At 37.0% G+C, this 22,466-nt stretch overlaps 1 protein-coding gene and 3 long non-coding RNA genes across 6 annotated transcripts; all 4 read right to left on the bottom strand.

Annotated features, from left to right (window-relative positions):
• Nucleotides 1-7,536: 7,536 nt before the first annotated feature.
• LOC116210359 lies at nucleotides 7,537-8,957 on the bottom strand. Of its 2 annotated transcripts, none has more exons than XR_004157477.1 (6): nucleotides 8,901-8,957; nucleotides 8,709-8,789; nucleotides 8,531-8,609; nucleotides 8,310-8,416; nucleotides 8,088-8,215; nucleotides 7,537-7,973 (listed from the first exon to the last, which is right to left on the bottom strand). It is a non-coding gene; the product is annotated as an uncharacterized LOC116210359 (long non-coding RNA). The 2 variants fall into 2 exon arrangements; XR_004157478.1 differs by having other exon boundaries at nucleotides 8,709-8,785; nucleotides 8,901-8,942.
• Nucleotides 8,958-10,588: 1,631 nt separating this feature from the next.
• Nucleotides 10,589-11,358, bottom strand: LOC116212368. The gene is made up of 2 exons (XR_004157822.1): nucleotides 11,278-11,358; nucleotides 10,589-11,186 (listed from the first exon to the last, which is right to left on the bottom strand). It is a non-coding gene; the product is annotated as an uncharacterized LOC116212368 (long non-coding RNA).
• A 1,314-nt stretch (nucleotides 11,359-12,672) lies between these two features.
• On the bottom strand, nucleotides 12,673-15,920 carry LOC116211305. 2 transcript variants are annotated; one of them, XR_004157645.1, is made up of 4 exons: nucleotides 15,580-15,920; nucleotides 14,623-14,987; nucleotides 14,239-14,336; nucleotides 12,673-13,309 (listed from the first exon to the last, which is right to left on the bottom strand). It is a non-coding gene; the product is annotated as an uncharacterized LOC116211305 (long non-coding RNA). The 2 variants fall into 2 exon arrangements; XR_004157644.1 differs by lacking the exon at nucleotides 12,673-13,309 and having other exon boundaries at nucleotides 14,108-14,336; nucleotides 15,580-15,918.
• A 1,264-nt stretch (nucleotides 15,921-17,184) lies between these two features.
• LOC116211304 (isocitrate dehydrogenase [NAD] regulatory subunit 1, mitochondrial-like) lies at nucleotides 17,185-20,832 on the bottom strand. The gene is made up of 4 exons (XM_031545624.1): nucleotides 20,194-20,832; nucleotides 19,500-19,739; nucleotides 18,751-18,829; nucleotides 17,185-17,675 (listed from the first exon to the last, which is right to left on the bottom strand). Exons 1-4 carry the CDS (start codon nucleotides 20,716-20,718, stop codon nucleotides 17,401-17,403), a joined length of 1,119 nt encoding a protein of 372 aa, XP_031401484.1. The 5' UTR covers nucleotides 20,719-20,832; the 3' UTR covers nucleotides 17,185-17,400.
• Between the last annotated feature and the right edge of the window lie 1,634 nt (nucleotides 20,833-22,466).

The following is a 22,466-nucleotide window of genomic DNA, read 5'->3' as shown; positions in this document are numbered from 1 at the left end:
TTAGAATCTTCCATCTTTTAGTAGAAGAAAAAATAATGAGTATATACGTTGTACCACTTCAAAAAAAGATACAGCTTTTGTACAAGAGTTAGCCCATGTCACAAAGTACTAAATTTAAATTATGACAACCACATGGTGTATAGAATGCTCTAGGATTTATATACAGAAGTTTTTTTGTACTCCTTGGCGTTTTCCCTTCATATTTGATCCATTATCATATCCTTGTCCTCTTAAATTATGAATATCAAGTCCAATTTTATTTATTTCATCAACAACAATATCAAAAAGACCTTTCCCACTTGTATCATCTGCCCTTAAAAATTCTAAAAAGAATTCTGCAGTTTTTATTGGAGTTGAAAAAATATCAACAATTCGCAGAATAAAAGACATTTGTTCTTGATGACTTACATTTGGAGTGCAATAAAGTATTATTGAAAAATTTTGACTTCTCTAACTTTTTTGACAATTTAATTTTTAATTTCACTTGCTAACAAATTTATTATCTCATTTTGTATACTATGTCCAAGGTAATGATCATGAATTTTATCATGTTTAATCCGTCTAACATGATCTTGCATCACTGGATCAAGTTCTGCATTCATTTCAACTAGATTTAGAAAATTTCCATTACTTTATTGATAAATCTTTTCATTTTTTTTCCCCTAAAGGCCAAATTATTTTACTTTTTTCCAATGTTCTTTTTCTCTTTTTATTTGCTCTTGAACATCTCTATCAATTGTTTTATTTTCCAGCAGTCTAATTTCCAAATCTTTCCATAAACTCATTATCAATTGTTTTATCTTTCCAGCAGTTAATTTATTTGCTCTTGAACATCTCTATCAATTGTTTTATTTTCCATAATCTTCTTCTTCTTCTTCTTCTTCTCGCTGTTGTATTTCATTATCATTTAATTCAACTACATTGCTAACTTGTTCATGCAAACATTCTTTTACATTTTTTTTTGTTGCTTGTTAGAAATTTAACAAGAGCTCCTTTTTGAGATTGTATCAAACTTTCAATTATTCTCTTTTTCTTAAGTTTTGAATGACCAGATTCATATTTCCTAGTTGACATATTTACTATAAACACTATCAAAAATATATATCTATAAACAATATAAAATTAATAAAATTAAAATGAATAATCAAAGTTTAGAACAATGGAACCTGATTAATTGTGAAATTTGAAGAAGACTGCTTCATGAAAGTGCTTCAACTTGAGAGAATTGCTTCAATTGTGGGGAGTGCAATTTAATTAAAAAAATGAGAATAAAAAACGTTTGTGAGAATGATTAGAAGTTACAATAAAACAACTCCTTTTCTAAGAGTAACAATTGAACGTTAGAACCTTGAGTGAAAATAGGTAGTTGGAGATAATTAAGGAGTTTTTTTTTTCGGTTGAAAGATAATTAAGGAGTTTAACCTTATAGGAGATTAAATTGCAACAGGTAGTTGGAGATATTCAAGGAGAGAAAATATAGGAGATAATAAAAGAAATTTAAGTAAATAATTAGAAATAGAATATATGATTTACCAATAAATAAGTGAGAAAGAAAATTTGAAATATTTGATCATTGATTAGATAATGTTAACTAAGTTAATAAATGAGGCCTTAATTCTTTCTTTTTTTGTGAGGCTTTGATTACTTAATTAATTTTTAGAATCTTTTTTATAATTAAGAAATTAAAATAATTAATAATACTATTACAAGTCTAAAAATATGGGGCCTAACTTTTGGTGTGGCCTAAGGCCATTCCCTTAGACTATCTCCAACGGGTCTCTTGTTTTGGAGTCTCTGAACCAGATCCCACACTGCCACATCGACGCTACAGACAAACTCCAAAAAAAAGAGAGAGACATATACTCCAATGGATATATGATTTTGATGTCTCTGATTCGGGCCCACATACATATTATATTAATTAAATTACTATTATATATAATTAATATATTTATAATTAAAAATAATATTCAATTCTCCATCTCCTTCCCCTGTTATTGACACAACTCCAAACACAGACCATACTTCCTAACCGTTTTCTTCCTCCATCTCCTTCTCTATCTCCTTCCTCTTTGTGCCTTCTTCGGGAACAGGGATTGAGCGACAAAGCGGAGGTTCACGGGAGGGAGTGGGCTTGAGGGTTTTGAGGACCAAAAGCTCCTCAGCAACAGAGTAGGTTCATGGCAATTTGCGGGAGGACGACTGTGATTTTCGCCTTGAAGCTCCTCCATCCTCTGCTTCTGTCTGATTCGTTTAGTTCTGAGGGGTAAAGGGGTTGGTCATGGGAGCTCATGTTAGTGATATGCCCTAGAGTTTGATTTATGTATTTGGATAATTCATTTTATGGCAATAAAGTTTATTCTATTATTCGTATATTGTCTATGTTTATTAGAATAAAATCCTTAAGATATTTTGAATGGTTCATTCTTAAGAGTTAAGAATATGAGTGACAAAGTAATTCGGTAAGAATATCTTTAAACTATTCACAATCGTAGGAGACTTAACTGGACATTATTTCTCTAGATAGATCGTCACATCTGTCTATTTCCATGATTAGTATACAGATACTAATAAAGATGGAGTAGTGAGTCTCATGCTATCTGATAACTATTATCATGATAGATATGTGGATACTTATATGATAAGTAGTCGAACGTGACGTGCATATAATATTCATACGATAATTTATTAATGTCAATGAATGTTATATGAATCATATTAGTGCATATAGTCTTTAAACCTAAGATGGAACGCTATCTCAAGTATAGGTAATTAGGATTTGCTGCTGCTAATATATCTGTGCTTAGCATGAGTATTTGGCATATGGTGGTCCTAGTTAGTTATACTTGGAGTTAGGTGTCCGATCAAGACGGGATTCGCTAACCTGAGTAAACAGGGAAAAGGTCATATGGATATGAGTTTTGTTCTGGATCGAGAAATTCTCGGCCGGGGTAGATAGACTCGAATAGAAAAGAGTTTCTATTCAAGTACTACAGATTTAAGAATGAAATTAGAGAGTCCATATAATCGGCTATAGAGTTTGGCATATACCGTAGCTCTGGCTAGGTCGGGATCTTATAGTGAAGGAATTCAATGCATGGCATATACATTCAGAGGTTCATCAGAATGTTTCAATTATACATTCGTCATCATTTGGATTGTCACGATATGCTGTTAGGTGTCACTCGTGAACTTTGGAAACTAAGGGCATTTTGAGAATTATGTTTTTGGTTACAGAAAGAGTTTCTGGTAGTGTCAAATGAGTTGATACTATAATCCCATTGTCATTCGATGATGAACCTAGTTAGTCACACACATTGAGCATGTTTAAATCGAGAAAAGAATTAATTCTAATTAAGGAAGTTAATTAGGAATTAATTATCGAATGAGGCTTACAATGTGGTTGCAAGGGTGCTAGCACATCTTGAAGCCGAGTTCAATATCAAGGATAAATCTAATTAAGGAAATACGATAGTTTCCTTATTTGGAGAGTTTCTATAAATAGATTGTCTATTGATGGAAACTCGTGTCAAGGACTTGTTTGATCTTTCTTTCTTACAACAAGGGCAAGTCATTGGATGACTTAAGTGTGAGGACTCATTTGTGATTTATTAATTAATGTGGATTAATTAATAATTGCAGTTTAGTCCCTAGGGTAAAGATATATATAGATATGTTCTTACAGATAACCCTATAACGCAATCGATCATCAACCGATATTAGAGAGAAAGAGAGAAGGTTTCGACTGAGGCAATCAACAAGCAACTCAGCCGCACAAATCCCAAGGCTGATCGGAATTCTTTTCGGTTCTGGTTCGGCACTTCGGTGTTGTCTTTGACGTCCTTGAAGAGATCCTTTCATTCCGTGACGATTCCGTTCGAGATCGGTGACCTAGATCGAAGTGTACGGGTCGAGAGGAGTCTAATCTCGGTGGAGACGTGCTCGTGTGGACGAACTAGAGACCGGACACTTGGACGGTTAGTTTGATCGACTCGAATCAACAAGATTAGTATAAAAGTCTAAACTTTCTTGGAGATTCAATATGTGATGTTGTCTATTCATTTAGAATGTGATTCTTATGTCAAGATATGATCTTGAAGTTTTCGATTAAACGAGCATGCGATAAAAATTTGATTTTTACCGTAATTAATTTTTCCGCTGCACACGTGGTCGGTTTTCTAACAGCTCAGCCAAATTTCTTTTCTAAATTGAGGACCCTATGGCTTATACCGAAAACCCTAACTACCCAAATCAAATCGAACCAAAATCTTATTTTCCTTCCTCCTCCTTCTTCTTCCATTCTCGATCAAATCAATGGGGATGAGGGTTTTGAAATTAGCCGTCAATGGTGGGGCTGCTGCGAAGTAGAGGAAGGAAACGAAAGGAAGAGAGAGAGGGGCAACAATAATATTAAAAAAATTAAAGTATGGACTACCGCATGGGGCTTGGGTTGCCACACGACAGCCCATAATTGCCTACCTGTGTGTTTCTCCACACGACAACCCATATTTGTTACTTTGAGAAAGGCATATGTTGTTAGAACGTCTATTTTGGATGGAAAGGATTGAAATGTATGACTTTTCTTTTCCAGCGGATTGGAATGTATGATCTTAAACCAGTCACATCATATTTAGAATTAAACCTGACAGAAATATATGTTGCTTTGAGAAAGGCATGTGTTGTTAGAACATCTATTTCAGATGGAAAGGATTGAAATGTGTGGCTTCTCTTTTTTAGTAGATTGGATGGTATGATCTTAATCCAGTCACATCATATTCAGATTTAAACCGGACGGAAATACTTGTTGCTTTGAGAAAGGCATATGTTAATAGAACGTCTATTTTTTATGGAAATGATTGAAATGTATGACTTTTTTTTTCATCGGATTGAAAGGTATGATCTTAATCCAGTCACATCATATTTAGAATTAAACTTGACAGAAATATTTGTTGCTTTGAGAAAGGCATGTGTTGTTAGAACATCTATTTCAGATGGAAAGGATTGAAATGTGTGGCTTCTCTTTTTTAGTAGATTGGATGGTATGATCTTAATCCAGTCACATCATATTCAGAATTAAACCGGACGGAAATATTTGTTACTTTGAGAAAGGCGTATGTTGTTAGAACGTCTATTTCGAACGGAAAGGACTGAAATGTATGACTTTCCTTTTTCAGCGAATCGGAATGTATGATCTTAATCCAGTCACATCATATTCAGAACTAAGCCGGACGGAAATATTTGTTGCTTTGAGAAAGGCGTAGGTTGTTAGAATGTCTATTTTGGATGGAAATGAAATGTATGACTTTTCTTTTTCAGCGGATTGGAAGGTATGATCTTAATCCAATCACATCATATTCAAAACTAAACCGAAAGGAAATATTTGTTGCTTTGAGAAAGGCGTATGTTGTTAGAACGTCTATTTCTAATGGAAAGGATTGAAATGTATAACTTTCCGTCTTCAGCGAATCGGAAGGTATGATCTTAAATCAGTCACATCATATTCACAATTAAACCAAACGAAAATATTTGCTGCTTTGAGAAAGGCATATGTTGTTAAAACGCCTATTTCAGATGGAAAGGATTGAAATGTATGACTTTTCTTTTTCAACAGATTGAAAGGCATGATCTTAATCCAATCACATCATATTCAGAATTAAACCGGACGGAAATATTTGTTACTTTGAGAAAGGCCTATGTTGTTAGAACATCTATTTCGGATGGAAAAGATTCAAATGTATAACTTTTCTTTTTCAGCGGATCGGAAGGTATGATCTTAATCCAGTCACATCATATTCAGAATTAAACCGGATGAAAATATTTGTTGCTTTAAGAAAGGCATATGTTGTTAGAATGCCTATTTCGGATGGAAAGGATTGAAATGCGTGACTTTTCTTTTTCAATGGATTGAAAGTTATGATCTTAATCCAATCACATCATATTCAGAAATAAACCGAACGGAAATATTTGTTGCTTTGAAAAAGGCATATGTTGTTAGAACATCTATTTCGGACGGAAAAGATTGAAATGTATAACTTTTCTTTTCCTGCAGATTGGAGTGTATGATCTTAATCCAGTCACATCATATTCAGAATTAAACCGAACGGAAATATTTATTGCTTTGAGAAAGGCATATATTGTTAGAATGTCTATTTCGGATGGCTAGGATTGAAATGTATGACTTTTCTTTTTTAGCGGATTGGAAAGTATGATCTTAATCCAGTCTCATCATATTCAAAATTAAGCCGGAAGAAAATATTTGTTGCTTTGAGAAACGCATATGTTGTTAGAACGTCTATTTCGGATGGAAAGGATTGAAATGTATGACTTTTCTTTTTCAGCGGATTTGAAGGTATGATCTTAATCCAGTCACATCATGTTCAAAATTAAACCGGACGGAAATATTTGATGCTTTGAGACAGGCATATGTTGTTAGAACGTCAATTTCTGATGGAAAGGATTGAAATGTATGAGTTTTCTTTCTCAGCAGATTAGAAGGTATGATCTTAATCCAGTCATATCATATTCAGAATTCAACCGAACGGAAATATTTATTGCTTTGAAAAAGGCATATGTTGTTAGAACGTTTATATCGGATGGAAAGGATTGAAATGTATGACTTTTCTTTTTCAGCGGATTGGAAGGTGTAATCTTAATACAGTCACATCATATTCAGAATTAAACTGGATGGAAATATTTGTTACTTTGAGAAAGGCATATGTTATTAGAACGTCTATTTCGGATGGAGCTTGAGCAAAATTAGAAGCATTTATCCGACGTGCCAATGAAGACGCCTCATAAACAGTCGGAAGGATTCCGTACATCCCCCTATGTATAGTACCTATGAACAAGTGAACCAGAACGGACTTGTTGACCCTGTTATTCCTTACTCGAGACTTAATTTTAAATATCTGCAAGTTCACGTAACTAGTGAACTTCTCTTCTTTCATATATTTCAGATATGATCTTTGTTGTATATATTGACATATGAAATTTATGATATTAATCGGTCATATTGTATTCAGAATTTGCAAGAGGTTTCAAGGTTAGTGAATGTAAGAAATCAAGAGGGTTTTGTGCAGTAGCACCACCCTCACCTGTAATCAAGCGGTCATGATTTCGATTTTTCTCGTTGAAACTCCCAAGAACTTTTATATTTTTTTTCACCAATTTATTCCATTTTAGGCTCATGAATCTCCTCAGTTATGTCCCTAAACGAAATAACATTCCTGCATCCACAAATCAAAATTAAGGGAATTCTATCAAAAAAAAGTATAGCATTGTGGTGCACGTCCCCGTTTGATAACCAAAAAGTTGGAGGTTCAATATTTAGAGGACTGCTCATACCCCTTTATTAGTTATATTAAGATTTCTATTTCATTATATTATGCTCATGAACCTACTTATAACCATAAAAATTAAGGGAATTCTTGGTTGCGCTGGATAAGAGACATGTTGTTAGCTGGAACGATTGATAATGTCCAATGGAAATCGCTCACTATCACACGCTCACTATCACACACATCTCTGGCCAACATGCCAAGATGGAGCCAAATTTCATAAATGGTCGAAAGGATTACGTCCTCACATCTTATACAGTACTACAATAAGTATGACTAAAACGGCTTGCTGACCCTCTAATTATCATTAATTGTGCACAAGACTCACATTAAATAGGTCATAGTTGAGGAAGGGGATTTGTTACAATAACACAATTCATCGACTCAAAACCATGAGGTTGCAGGTTCGTTTTTAACCAGCAGGACTTTCATGCCTATTTGTTTAATTTTCGCTATTCTTGTATAAGACCATAGGCATCTTTTATAATCCCAAAAAAAAATTACATAACCAGCTGTAAAGTTCTCTTTTCGTGTATATCTCAAATACGATTTTTGTTATATATCTTGACGTAAAAGCCATTCCCAAACGCTAGAACTGGAGACCTGGTAAGTTCGCCTCCCTTCACTTTCTCCAACCTGGAAAAGGGAAACTCATCATAAATCATATCACTGGATTTTTTACTGAATTTTACTCACATTTCGCAAATGATACTGCGAAGGAGACATTAACTACAAATATATATATATCACCTGTAATTTGAGACTAAGACGTGAAGAAAAACTGCGAGGAATGCCTTAGTGAATTCGGCGCCAGCACACATTCTTATCCCCCCGCCGAAGGGGATGAAATTTTTTGCCATAGCACACGGTCCAATATCCTGTTGAGCATGAAAGGGGTAAATTACGAAAATGAAAAAGTTTGTGATTTCTTTCTAATTCAAGAAAGGTTTTGGGTCCGTTTTGTAAATTTACCTTCCATCGCGATGGATTGAAGGCAAGCGGATCCTCCTATGTATCCGGGTTGAGCTGCAGAGCCGATGAAGCAACCAAGATTGTGCATCCTTTAGGAATTGTGTATCCTATGCCATATTTCGACTTTTAGAATTTCAAACAAGAGATAATCCTAATAATAATATTGTCAACGTTTCAACTATCCGGAACCTTTTGTACCATTTAATTTTGAATTGCATTACCACTAATGTGAATATCTTGGATTGCCCTCCTCAAGAATCCTGGTACCACACTTGCCATTCTCAAAGATTCATTCACAACCTGCAATTTTAAGGACTCATCAGCAACACGAGAATTTGTGTCAAGATTCTGTATTGTAGGCAGAGATCTCGCACAAAAATCTCCGGTAATAGGACTCACCTGCTTTGTGTATTTCATTGATTGTACTCATTCCAAGTCACCCTGTCTTCCCTCTTTTCTCTGTTTTGAAGTATTTCCTTGCTAGTTCCACGGGGCGCAACGGAAGCGAAAAATGAACAGAAATTCAAAATTTCCTACCCGTGAAACTAATTCCAAGACCTATTAGAAGAGTAAGAGTAAATAAAAGCGTACCTGGAATATTTAAAGTTGTCGACCGAGCGTCCCACGCGTGACGCCTCTACTGGTATCCACACCGACTTTGTCGACGAGTTTTCGAGATCGGCGGTGCTAGCGACCAACACTCGAAAGAAACACCCCGATACGACACCCAAAATTTATTAGACTAATGGACCTTATTTGAGTTGAACAATTCAACTCATATATATATATATATATATATATACTTATATGCACACACATGCATACACTACGTGTATATATATATATATATTAGCAAATATATATGCAGCACACATATATATATGTCTCTGCTGATTTTTATATATATATGCACATTGCCCCCCTTTTTATAAGCAATATGGGGGGACAATTCAAGTCCCTGGCCGATGTGGGACTAACCCAAATTGGGTTTCCACATTACATGTGTCCATACACATATCTATTCACGTAAAAGCCATGTGTCACCATATTGATCGTGCATCAATTAGGTCCATTTAATCTAATAAATCGAGTCTAATTAATCAATAAATTTAATCTCATTAAATATCCGATTAATCGGTCGCACCATAAATCATCTAATCTCTATTAGACGATTTTATTTGTTTCAAGATATCTCTTCAATTTAGTCGTAGTGTGTGACCCTGTAGGTTCCCAATTACGTTGACAGTAATATCAAAATCTCTATTTCAATATTACAAACAGTGAATGGCATCTAGCAATGCATCACTGTTACTCAAGTAATCGGAAAGTCAATTTCTCGACGAACCTTGTGACCTCCGTTACCGTGTAATATAATCCCTTTGTCCTCTATATCTCTATTGAGCCCAAGGCATGGTCGATGACATCCTTGTATGGCTCAATATCTCTTTTTCTTGGTTTACCGGGTAAGTCTATCAGAACAAATGAGCTCGATATCATTATATCGACTCATTTGGATATGCATACACTTTTAGACTTAACCACCAAGTGGCCGTGAGATATCGCTCCCGTTTCGTAGGAGGGACAAATCCTATCTTGATCACTCACATTCCTCTCCATACTCTGCGGTATACCCAATAACTGTCTTTATAACCATCCTGTTACAGTGGCGTTTGACAGTATCAAAGTATATGACATTACATGTAGGAATCTATGGTGACCTCAAGTCAAAGGACCATTACATTATAGTCACTTTGAGATATGCTAATGACAGTCACGTAACAACCCATGTAGCAATCTCATGGCGGATCAGTCCAATACACATTACTCTTAATGTATACATGTGATGTGATTTGATATCTCCATATCCATGACCTGTGAGACTTGGTCATCAATCAATACCCACAATAGTCTAACCGTATTATCGTTGTCCTAATTAACGATAATACTTTGACTATGGACATTTAGGAATAATGTTCAGTAATTATAGGATCTCACAATCAAGTCACACTTGATGCCTATTGAACATACTATTCCAAGGACATTATTGTATAAAATCATATTTAACGCAATCTACACAATAACAGATATGCCTCGTAATATAATGAAATACATGTCATATTACAGAACTGATGATAGATTGCCTCTAGGGCATACACCAATTCCCAACATTCCTCATGTTCTCTCGTCCAATAATAAACAAAAAAAGAAACTCGAAAAGATCCCCACTTTTATCATTACTGGCTTGTTAAAGAGAGCACGAGAAAAAAACGTACCTCCTGTTCTTTTACAACCATAGGATGTTCGATTAGAAACATAATGGCAAGGGTTAAAGTAGATGCTATCGTCTCGAAACTTGCAAAGAGGATCCCAAACATCACATACATGACAAAATCATCGGACAAGAAGCTCTCAGTCTTTATGCCATCAATCATTTGATCTATGAAATTCCCTCTGTGTTTCTCGGGCATAGCTCGTCTCTCGTCTATGAGATCCTTCATCAGCCTAAGAACCATCTTTTGATTCTGGACACAAACACAAGTCAGCTTATCTTAATTAAAATTAGTTTGAACATGAAATACATGATCGTGTGTCTTGGATCTCAAAACCTGACAAAATAATTTTTAAGTGAACTGTTTCCAAGAGTTTTGTGGAGCCTGCATATCATAGAGAAATTAAAGTTTCCTGGTGAGGCCTTTCAAGTAAGTTGAAAATAATTGTTCTTACTTCCAAGCATTTGTGGAAAGCGGTTCCCGGGATGTTAAGCGGGAATGACATTAGACCTTGGAGGAAGTAAGTGAACCTCTCGCTCATGTTCTTGTCTTTAGCTTTCTCCGGATCATAACCAAAGAGATGTTTTGCAGTAAAATCGAATACCATCTACAAAAAGAGGAATAAAACATGCGGATCAATCTATAAAATCTTGAAATCAAGACTAGCTTGAACATGTAAGCAATAATTATAATCAGACTGAAGAAGTTGCATTTTTAACGTCCAGTGAGTCTTGGGTGGACCAGTCTGACAATGCTTTCCAGGACATTTCCTCCATGTCGGGGAGGATCCTTTCTCGTATAGCTTCGACACCAACTTGATTTAATACCAGGTTACGCATTTACTAATGGATGTGACCAATCGAATTGGTCGAGGCTGAGGAGCCGTCTTTGCCTGTGCCACTCATACCAAAGAGCTTGGCAAACGAGTCCATGTACCACATTGCGCTATACCTTCTTTGATAATAGCAGTTTATAAATTCCATATCAAATTAATCTCGTCTGCCTCTTTTTTTAATTTCATTTTTTTGAACTCTTCAGATTGATCAAAATTCATATGGTCTTTCCAATCATTTGTTTCAACCACTTGCCGAAAACAGTTCCCGGAATGTTTAGAGGAAATGCCAGAAAACCTTGGCGGATGTAATGTAACTGCTGAACATCTCCTCGGCCATGTTCCTCTCCGGCTCCAAGCCATACAGATGCCATGAAATCAAATAACATCCACCAAAATACAGAAGTGAGATCATTCTTCCATATGACAATTAATTGACAAATATCATGGTGGAGGCTAGTTTAACCTTCCCAGCGGATATAAGCATTTTAACAAATAAGTCTCTTTCTAATTTGGCCAAAAATTTAAAAAAAAATAAGTAAAAAATAAGTCTCTTTCTTGAACCAGGCCAACAATGCTTTCCTTGAAGTTTCTTCCACATCAGGGGGAGGATCCTTTCCCGTTGAGCAAGGCTACCTACTTGACTCAGAACCATGTTAACTTCTTAATGCACTTTTAGATGTGACCGATCGCAGAGAGTGATGGTGATGTAAAATTCACACTGATATTCAATCCAAAAGTTCAAGTTAATAGTTGGAGGGTCTCTTCGACAAGGGGCAGCACTATGGAAACCAGGAGGCAGCCTCCCCTTGCATTTTTGTGTTCATCTGCACATATCCCATGATACTACGTAAGCCTGATGACAAACAAGGCCACACAACATACATTTGTTATACTCCTAGTTCCTATTATATATTCTCTAGCTAATTTCGTTATATTTCCTTACACTAATCGTCTTCATATATACTTGCCTTTGATAATCTCTTCTGCTCATTTATATATCAAGTACCATTCTCCTCACACAATTGAGTGCAGATTATTCCCTTAAACTCCCCCTTCGATTAATATTGCGAGTCATCAGCTGGGTAAAGCAACTGTACATTCCACTGAGAAGTAAACGAAACCGTACATTATATCGAAGATTGTTATGGGTTTGATGGAGTTACATGCTTTCCGCCTAATCTACAGGTATTTCACTTCTTTTATTATTTCTATCTTTTGATTAATAGTTCTTTGTTTTTGGTGAATTATTTTTTTCATAGGAATTGCACGCGAATAGGCATAGGGAAAAATATATACGCGGAGAGTCACACCGTTGAAAATAGAACATCAAATATCTTATTGATTTCTAGTAAATGATGAAAGAAACTGGACCAAACCGTCTTACTCAATACACAGCATCTTACTTGAGGAGGTTGAAGTTCATTTTAAAAATAAAAAATAATTTTGCCTATAAAAAATGTTGGTGATTCAGTTACGCATTCTCACGGTAGAAGTAACTGATCTCTATCCGGAAACTGTACGTAATCATCATTAATTTTCCTTACCTACCCCAACCACCATCAAGCCAAGCTGGTATCAGATATGCACGACAGTGACAAGGCATTTAAACGCCAACCAAGTGTCACGATCTGAAATTTTAGTAGAATTTTTCATAAAATCTCAATATATGTAATAAATCCAGCAAGCTCTATTATCTATATAGATATCAAGATAGTACTCCTTTTTACCATACTCAGTGAATCAACTTGACAAAAGTTTCAGATTATAACATATTTATAACACACTACATGAACTTACTACTTATGCTACGAGTGGGTCTAGCTGCAAAATTCTTCACGCTGATCCCCGATGTTCACAACGATTTTCGCGTACTGCTAGTCTAGCTCTTAACTCATCTGAAAAAATATATGTAGAGGATAAAATACATCTCAGTGAATATTAAATTCCATAATAAAATGAAATATTAAACTTGTGTATACACTCGCATCAACAATTACAGTCATATCATTTACTTCTAAATTTGTAATGATATATATACCTACTTGTCAGCCTTGAGCCTTTCTCTTATCAACTAATTCAATATTACATAAGTCAAACAATCATTCTTAAACAACAAATAATAGCCATAGGGTCGCAATTCTTGCAAAAAAAAGTTTTGATGGTACCGTGACCCCGCACTCATATCCATAAAATCCTCATTTGATTTCTCATTAGCGGGAACTACCCATTATCCTCTGATAGTAGGAGTCTAGGCGTCCCTTTTTGTATCATGCCAGATCAGCGGTCTAGGCGTCGCTTTTTATATCACGTCGAATCAACGGTCTCATGGTTATAAACAATAATATCACCACATCACAATTAACCGAATTCATTTACAATAAATCCTCAAAATCCTCATACTATCTTCATTCAACTTATCTCATTCAAACAAATATTGATATAATTAATTTAAGATTTAATTTCATTCTATAGTGGAATAAAAATACTCACAAAAATCTGTATCTCGAAACTGCACGTAATCATCATTAATTTTCCTTACCACCCCAACCACCATCAAGCCAAGCTGGTATCGGATATGCACGATAGTGACAAGGCATTTAAACACCACCCAAATGTCACAATCCGAAATTTCAGTAGAATTTTCCTTAAATTTTCTCGATATCCATTACTATATGAACCATTCACATAAAATATATGTAACAAATCCAATAAACTCTATTATCTATATACATATCAAGATAGTACTCTTTTCACCATCCTCAATAAACCTACTAAATAAAAGTTTCAGGTTATAACATATTTATAACACACTACATGAACTTACTACATATGTTACGAGTGGGTCTAGCTACAATATTCTTCACGTTGATCCCCGATGTCCAAAACGATTTTCCCGTACTGCTAGTCTAGCTCCTAGCTCATCTGAAAAAATATATGCATGGATGAACTGCATCTCAGTGAGTATTAAACTTCACAATAAAATGAAGTATCAAGCTTGAGTATGCATTCAAATCAACAATTACAATCATATCATTTACTTCTAAATTTGTAATGATATATATAACTACTTTTCAGCCTTGAGCCTTTCTCTTATCAGCCAATTCAATATTACACAAGTCAAACAATCATTCTTAAGCAACAAATAATAGCTATAGGGTTACAATTCTTGCAATAAAGTTTCGACGGTACCGTGACACTACACTCATACCTAAAAAATCTTCATTTGATTTTTCATAAGCGGGGGTTGCCCGTTATCCTCCGGTAGTAGAAGTCTAGACGTCCCTTTTTGTATCCTGCCAAATTAGCAATCTAGACATCTCTTTTTGTATCTCATCGAATCAGTGGTCCCATGGCCATAAACAGTAATATCACCACACCACTATTAATCGAATTCATTTACAATAAATCCTCATACTATCTTCATTCAACTTATCTCACTCAAACAAACATTGATATAATTAATTTAAGATTTAGTTTCATTCTATAGTGAAATAAAAATACTCACAAAAACCCCTAAAATGATAACTCAACGAGTAGAGCCTTCCGGGTGTATAGTCTCATTCTCCTCGGCTCCTATAAATTATATACATAATTAGAACATCCAGTATAAATAAATATATATATATATATATGTGTGTGTGCTTATTATTTTCAACTTAATCTATCCAAGAATTTCTCGAGATGAAATTCAACTTAACAAGCATAATTCACACAAAAATAGAAAATCTTAATCCAATCAAGATTAGTGCAAGGTAGCAAACCGACTCCTGAGAAGAAATGACATACACGTATATATAACAAAAGTCAAGAGCAGGAGATATACATGTATTTACATGTGTACATATCCCGGCGAAAGATATCCAAATCTCCACAACGTAACAACTGTCGAAACAAATGCAAGCTTAACAAACATGTCCATCCTATTTCCTGCTCCGATTTAAAAGAGCCCACTACCCATTTCCATTAAATTCACAACATGAAAATGCAATCAACTAAAAAAAAAAACCGTACATGTAAGGCCATCTATATATACTAAGCATACATGCCCTTCTATTCTCATGCATATCACCTATCCTTGCTCTGCTCCACACCACGTTACTACCAAATTTCAAGGGAAAGAATGGAAAGGAAGAAAATCGAACAACGTCAGCTCAACAATACATACCTAGCAAGCTCGTTAATTACCCAATTGCAATCTAAACTCTACCCTTGGAATAAGTTCAAATTTCCCAACCCCTATACTCTCGGCATAGCCCGTCATCCCTTTGGTTCTTCGTTGTTGTCACCCCGAAACTCTCGCTCCCCTGTCGTCCTCTCGGTTTTGTTCCTTCCTCCTCTACCGTAATCCAGTCCAAACTCTCGATCGAGTTCTCACCTCTTCCCTTCTACTATGTTTCCTCTCTCTCTCTCTCTCTCTGTTTCTTTTCGTTTTCCTCAACCAAAAACAGAGCAAAGGAAGAAAGCAAAACAGAAATAAGGAAGAAAAGGAAAGAAATCACACGTGGAGTCCATGCCATGCTCCAGCAATCTAAAGTGTATATATATATATATATATATATATATAAAAGCATATGTAAGTATATATGCATGTTTGTAATAAAAATACCGGGTCTCCCACCAACCTCCATATATACCATCATATCATGGCACAATCGCTAAGAAATCCTTTGTGAAGAAAAATGATAGAAACATGTGCTTAGCCAATAACGGTAACATACTAGGAGCACAAACAGACTTACTAAGCGATACGACAATGGGACCTGAACCAGTGAGCTAAGGCACCAGTCACTAATTCGACCCTTTATACTACTCGACCAGGTAATGACCTGAAAGTAGCAGTTTGAATCATGGGACGGCTTTGAATGAGGTTTGGTCAATAGTGGTCCAGCTCTTGGAACGATTTTCCCTTCTTCTTCTTTTTTTAATCAAGGTATTTTTAACTTATATTGACTACATTGAAATTAATTCCTGCTGGAATTTCGCACTAGACATTTTTTCAATGAGTTTCTAATCAGATTAAATTCACTCACATGAAGCACAGTTTATAAATTGCATCGAATGAGTTTTGGAAGTGACCAATTTCCTTCGTCGTTTTTTCCTTTTGCTACACAGAAACTGATGCTGAATTGATGGCAGCGGGAAAATTTCCTCATGACATGGGAATTTGACTAATCAACCAATGTTGGTTAGCTTGTATTCTCATGCTCTATTCAACACTTACGAGAGGATTGATGCGATGTCGGAAACATGATCGTATCGACCTTATAGTCAAAAGAGCCTCCGCTTGAAAAGGGCATGCTGCAGTTATTGCGGGTTGTGACAACTCCCACAAGGCGTTTGACAGATCTGAGTCTGAACGCAGTTTAGCCAGAGCACCTGAATGCTTGGTGAGATTGGTGGCTTTGCTTGCTTATTTAAGAGCTAAGTGCTCGAAAATCATCAGTCGGTGGTGTTCAGGAGATCGGTAGCACAGCGACTCATGACCACAGCTCGGAATCCTGCCTGTTCTTCTGACGGACCTAAGTCCAAATAAGGCTGAATGCATCTGATGCAATAAGTTGGGAATAACAAAGGGAGAGGCTTGGTTGGAGAGACCACTGTGGCCCGATGCTCCATCGTTCGAACGGCCCAAAACGAATTACTTCAATCAATCTAAGAATAAATTTGCAAAAACAACAGCAGCTCGTGTCATTTCTGGAATTTTTTTTATTATTATTTTTTGGGATAAGAAATTCTCGAATATTATGAAAGTTAAAAGAGGACAAACAGCTCGCTCCTTAAAGATACAAAGATTAAATATGAACGATTTCGTTCATCAAATTGCACTTTGATTATTCAACAAAAATTCATGGAGGGAAGTGCATCCCAAACAATCAATGGAGAGATATACGAAAAATGGAGGTAATGCTATAAAGGAATCCTTGCCCGGTCAATAAATTCTTTGCGGGAAGGTAAGGGATTTAGTGCAGTCTTATCTTCCTTCCGATCAGTCCAAATTTGCTACGACCGCATCAACAACCTCTTGGGTGGTGCTGTCTCCTCCGAGGTCCTTGGTCCGGTACTTGCCCTCCAAGATCACTCGCTTCACGGCAGTCTCTAACCGATCAGCAAAGGAAGGGAACTGGAGATGCCGAAGCATCATAGCTGAAGACAGAAGCAGGGCCACGGGATTGGCTTTCTTCTGATCCAATATCTTGTTGTTCCCCACGTTGCCTGCTGAAGCTCCCTGCTCGAAGATAGCATGATCGGCTCCAACATTTCCTGCATACAGAATGTGCACACACTCAACACTATGAAAAGGCAAAGGCACAGTTATTAGAAGCAGACCAAGCTGAAAAGTAATGAACACCAGGCTGCGGACTCAAATGTCAAATGAACTGGTCAAGCAGAACCACTTAGGCCTCAACCTTGCTTCAAACTGGATGAACCAGCCTGTGATTCTGGCGATTGGATCCGAACCACAGTCAATGGTCAGGGTTAGTGTTTTTAACTAAGGTGGTGTTTGATACATTAAATGCTTAAATATTAACAACTTAATTAGTTAAGGGAAGAAATGTATAGGAAGAAAGGAGGAATGAGTTAGGATGAGAAAAGTTATGTGAAAGATAAAGAGCACCAATAAGTGAAGAATGACTAATTTCATTAAGTCAAAATTTTCTACTTGATGAATTAAGTGATATTTTGCTTAATGAATAAGTAGTTTAGATCTTTATCTCTCATCTTTCCCTCTTTCTTATGTTCATTTTCTCTTACAACAGGCTTGTAGCTAACTTTTAGGCACTTAATTAATTAAGTTGAAACAAACACCACCTAAGTTTCTATATTCACTAAATAAAGTCAATCTCTGCAGCCGGACAGTCGAACTCTCAGTCGGAAACCTTACGAACCCATACCCTGACTGAAATTCGCTAGGTGTGGTTCTGATAGCAATGTGCCTATGATTTTGGAAATTTTCTAAAAGGAAAAGGAAATGGTCAAGTTAATATTAGGAAAACTTTTAAATTTTGAATTGGTGACTCAAGAAGAGTTATTACTGTTAAGCTAGAGCAGCACAAGAAATAGGTAATCACTGAACTGCACGATGCCAGACAAATTCAATGGAAAGAGTACTCCAGGCATGACCTAAAGAAACAATTCCCAACCAGCTCGTATTTCCTCATTTCTAGGAGCAGGATCCACTTTTTGGGGAATATCAGTCGAAGCAATAACAAGAATATTTTTAGTGGAACATCTATCATCATGAAATAAAACAATTTTCAGAAGGCATGCTATGGTGGAGAACAAAGAAAATGTACTGCAAAGAAGTTCATAGAGTGATAGCAATCTTCAGATATACCTCCAGGCATGAATCCAGTTCCACCAGCTATGCCAGCCGCTGTGTTTGCCACCAAATTCCCGTACAAGTTCGGCGTTACCTAAGATATTTACTTCATGAGCTTCAGCATTAAAACACTGCAGGTTGAGGTGTAAAAGCTTCCTCAACAATTTCTAGTAATTTTTCTACTTCTTGCAGGAAAGAAAAAGTTATCGTTTCCAAAAGCATCTTACATTAACAGAACTATTACTGGAGCAACAGACCACATGATATCCTTGTCACAGTGACAAAATATCATGACTAGTATTTTACTTTATAAGCTTCAGAATTAAGACGCTGTAGGTTCAGTTGTAACAGCTTCGTCAACAATTTCGAGCAAATTTTCTACCCTTTTGCTGGCAAGAAAGAATTATCGTTTCTGGAAGTATCTTAACTAAACAACAGAGATATTACTAGAGCAACAGACCACATGAAATCAATGTTTCTGTGACAAAGTATCGTGACTCGTAGTTCTTGTTGTCAAGGTGTGCTCCTAGAGAAATTTAAAGCGTCTTTGCATTTTGATGATCCATTAAGTCCTCTATCATCTTTTACTTTAGAAATGCGCATTCCTGTTTCTCTTCGGATGATATGCACTCCCTGATTTTCCAGCTTTTGCCAAATGTAATATCTTTTAGTTAACCCTTTCAATGATCAGCAGAACCATTACAGACGTTGACATGGTCTATTAAGAAACCTATGCTCAAGCTTCAAGATACAAGAGAGCATACCATGACATCAAACTGCTCAGGCTTTGAAACAAGTTGCATGCAACAGTTGTCAACGATAATCTCATTGTACTTGATCCCGGGATATCTGGTGGCAACCTCTCGGCAAGATTCCAAAAACAAACCATCTGCGAGCTTCATTATGTTTGCTTTGTGCACAGCAGTCACTTTCTTTCGGTTGTTCAGGTAGGCATACTCGAAAGCATATTGTGCAATACGCTCGGAACAGAACTTTGTTATTACCTAGAATAGAAGAAACACATTATGCACACGACAAATATATGGCATTGTTCTGCTGCACGCATTCTCATCGCCAAACGTAAAGTTCCTCCCCCTTTAGACAAATCGACATCTAGACTAAAGCCAACATGGAAATGTATCTCGGGAAGTAATTGACCTTTTTCGAAACAATTGACCAAGAGCCAAGACTTGGTGATGCTAATAGATTTTAACAATCAAACATCAACATCTCAATTCCCTTGCCTTCGACCATACAACTCTTGTCTTTCCGCGACAATGAAGCAAAAAAAAAAACTGCCCGATTTAATTTTCGAGAAAACAACTAATTGTGAGAAACTGCTCAAGAAATCTAAACTAACAAGACCAAAGAAAAAAACACAAATGAAAAAATTTCTCTAAACACCGCAGCAATCCGAAAACATAAAAATACCAACTTTATGGACAGCTCAATTCATACCTTGAGGCTCTCCACGACACCGGGAACGACCTCATGCTCGAGCCCCGCATATTCGCCCTCGGTATTCTCCCTAATCACGACGATGTCGACGTTCTCGTGCCGAGTGGGAAGTCCCGGGAGGTTGCAGCAGTTCACCAGCGACGCATACAGATCGAGCTCCTTCCTCAGCTGGAGGTTCAAGGAGTTAACACCGCCTCCGACAGGAGTCTTCAGCCCTCCTTTAAGGCAGACCTTGTTCTTCCGGATCGAGTCGATCACCTCCTGTGGTACGCGGCTCATGTCCCCGTGGATGTCGTACTTCTCGAAGTACACCGGGGCGTGCATAGCCGCCATCACCTGCTCCACGGCCTCTGTCACGAGGGGGCCGATTCCGTCTCCGGGGATCAGCGTCACCGGCCTCGGGGCACCGTCGCCGGGCCGCGGCATGTAGGTGACAGATCGGGAAGCCGTGAAGCGGGAGCAGGGCTCCGATTTCGGCGAGAGGAGGTGGTTGAGGAGCGATTTGGCGACCGATCGGCGGGCCATAGCTGCGATTGGCGGTTTCGGGGCGGATCGTAGGAATGTTTCCGGAGGAGAAGAGAGGTCGCCGTTGATCGTTATGCGACGCGAGAAGCCATGGAAGAGCTAAAGAAAGCAAAAGAGGAGGGAGACAGTAATTTTGGAATATGTAATTAATTTAGAATAGTCAAAGGTAAAAGTTTAATTTCACTTTGCTCCCCAAACTTCTCATGAATCTCGATTTAGACCTCACGCGCAGAGTTGTTTAGCAAACACTTGTGGTCCGGTTATCCATCTTACCGATATTCAAGTGGTCAACAAAGCCAAAATTGTAGCAAACAGCACCATCACAGAAGATCGTGAAGACTAGAATTCTTAAGGTCAATTGAGATGCACTTCATAATAGATATTGTCCGATACTGGAGTAGGTTATTATTTTAATAGAAGTGAAACTCTACTCAGACATATAAGGACATATTAAAAGCGAATATTTTGCATATTCATTGGGACTACACTTGGTTTAGTGTGAATAAGACTATAACATTTAGAAATTTTCAGCAAATCAGTGGATAGGCCTTGCCACCTCTACTTTATATATCAATTGCCAATCCCATCCTCTTAGCTTCACTCACAGCATAGCAAAGCTTCTTCATCTTCGAGTACTTGATCGAGCCGATTTTTGTGTCTTCTGCTGCCTTAACGATGCATCCCGACGAGGTAACCATTGGCTCCGGATTCCCCTTTTTCCCAAATATATGCCACCCGTAGACATAAGACACTGTCATTTGTACTTACAGTTATGCAGTGACGGTAGAGAAGTTGAGAATGATTTGCTTGGGCCAAAAGGTCTCATCTTCAGCAACCTTGAGGAGCAAGAAGGGGAAATCATCAACATCAATGGCTTTACCGTCAGTTGAGAAGCCAGTCAAGCCGGTCAAGCTTCGAGCTTGGCCTCAGTTAGAAATTTTCGGCAAATCAGCTGGATTTGCTTATGCTCAATGACAACACATCTATTTAGTTCTTTTAGAAAGCAAGTATTTTCTAAAAGATGTTCTTGAAGAACAAGATTTCAGATGTCCACCTATAGTTTGTATGAGATGTGCCGGCGTAGTGATGATATAAGACTCATCATTCCAATTTTCAAATAAGATTGTACAGTATGTGTTGCTTGATCATATAAGCACTATTATCCTAATTTTTAATTGCAAAGTGAAGTTCAACTATTTGCTTTTTCAAGTTTGCAGTGCAGTCAATTCATGTTTACAGTCATTAATAGGCCAATTCCTTCTTTCAAGTGGACAAGAAATACATTCAATTCGTTTTTACAATTTCAAATACATTAATGGTCATATTCTCTCTACAAAACTGACACCACAATAAATTCATGCATGCGGTTCTGTAGGCATCGGCGCTCTTATCCCCTGTTCCCAACTAGCAATACAATCCATTCACGCCTGCAGTTTCGAAGGCATCGTTAGATCGACTATTAAGCAAGTTATCAAACGTTGGTGACAAATTAAAAGGAGAAATAAGTTTGGGGGAGGAATTAAAAAGAGAACCAACTGTTGGGAGGGCACAGTGAAGATACTTCTATCTTAATTTACAATTTAGTATCGAAAGGAATTTGGAAATGTAAGAGCCGAAATAAAATAAAAGGGGATAAAAATAAGAGACATGCGCCGACTTTTTATAGCGGCTCCTGAGAGGCGCGTAGGGATCGCCTCTCGGTTTCGACCGTTCTTATTGGACAACGGGATCATTGCCCCGCTGTTAAT

This window comes from Punica granatum, chromosome 6 (genome assembly GCF_007655135.1).
Source record: "Punica granatum isolate Tunisia-2019 chromosome 6, ASM765513v2, whole genome shotgun sequence".
NCBI lineage: Eukaryota > Viridiplantae > Streptophyta > Magnoliopsida > Myrtales > Lythraceae > Punica > Punica granatum.
Note: the sequence above shows the minus strand (reverse complement) of the source record. Positions and strands in the feature narration are given on the sequence as shown.

Coding starts and splice junctions, on each gene's coding strand:
- LOC116211304 (XM_031545624.1), bottom strand. CDS start 20,718: ATGGCCCGCCGATCGGTCGCCAAATCGCTCCTCAACCACCTCCTCTCG. Junction 18,830..19,499: donor CTGAGCAGTTTGATGTCATG/GTATGCTCTCTT, acceptor TAAATATCTTAG/GTAACGCCGAACTTGTACGG. Junction 17,676..18,750: donor AACTGGATTCATGCCTGGAG/GTATATCTGAAG, acceptor TTCTGTATGCAG/GAAATGTTGGAGCCGATCAT.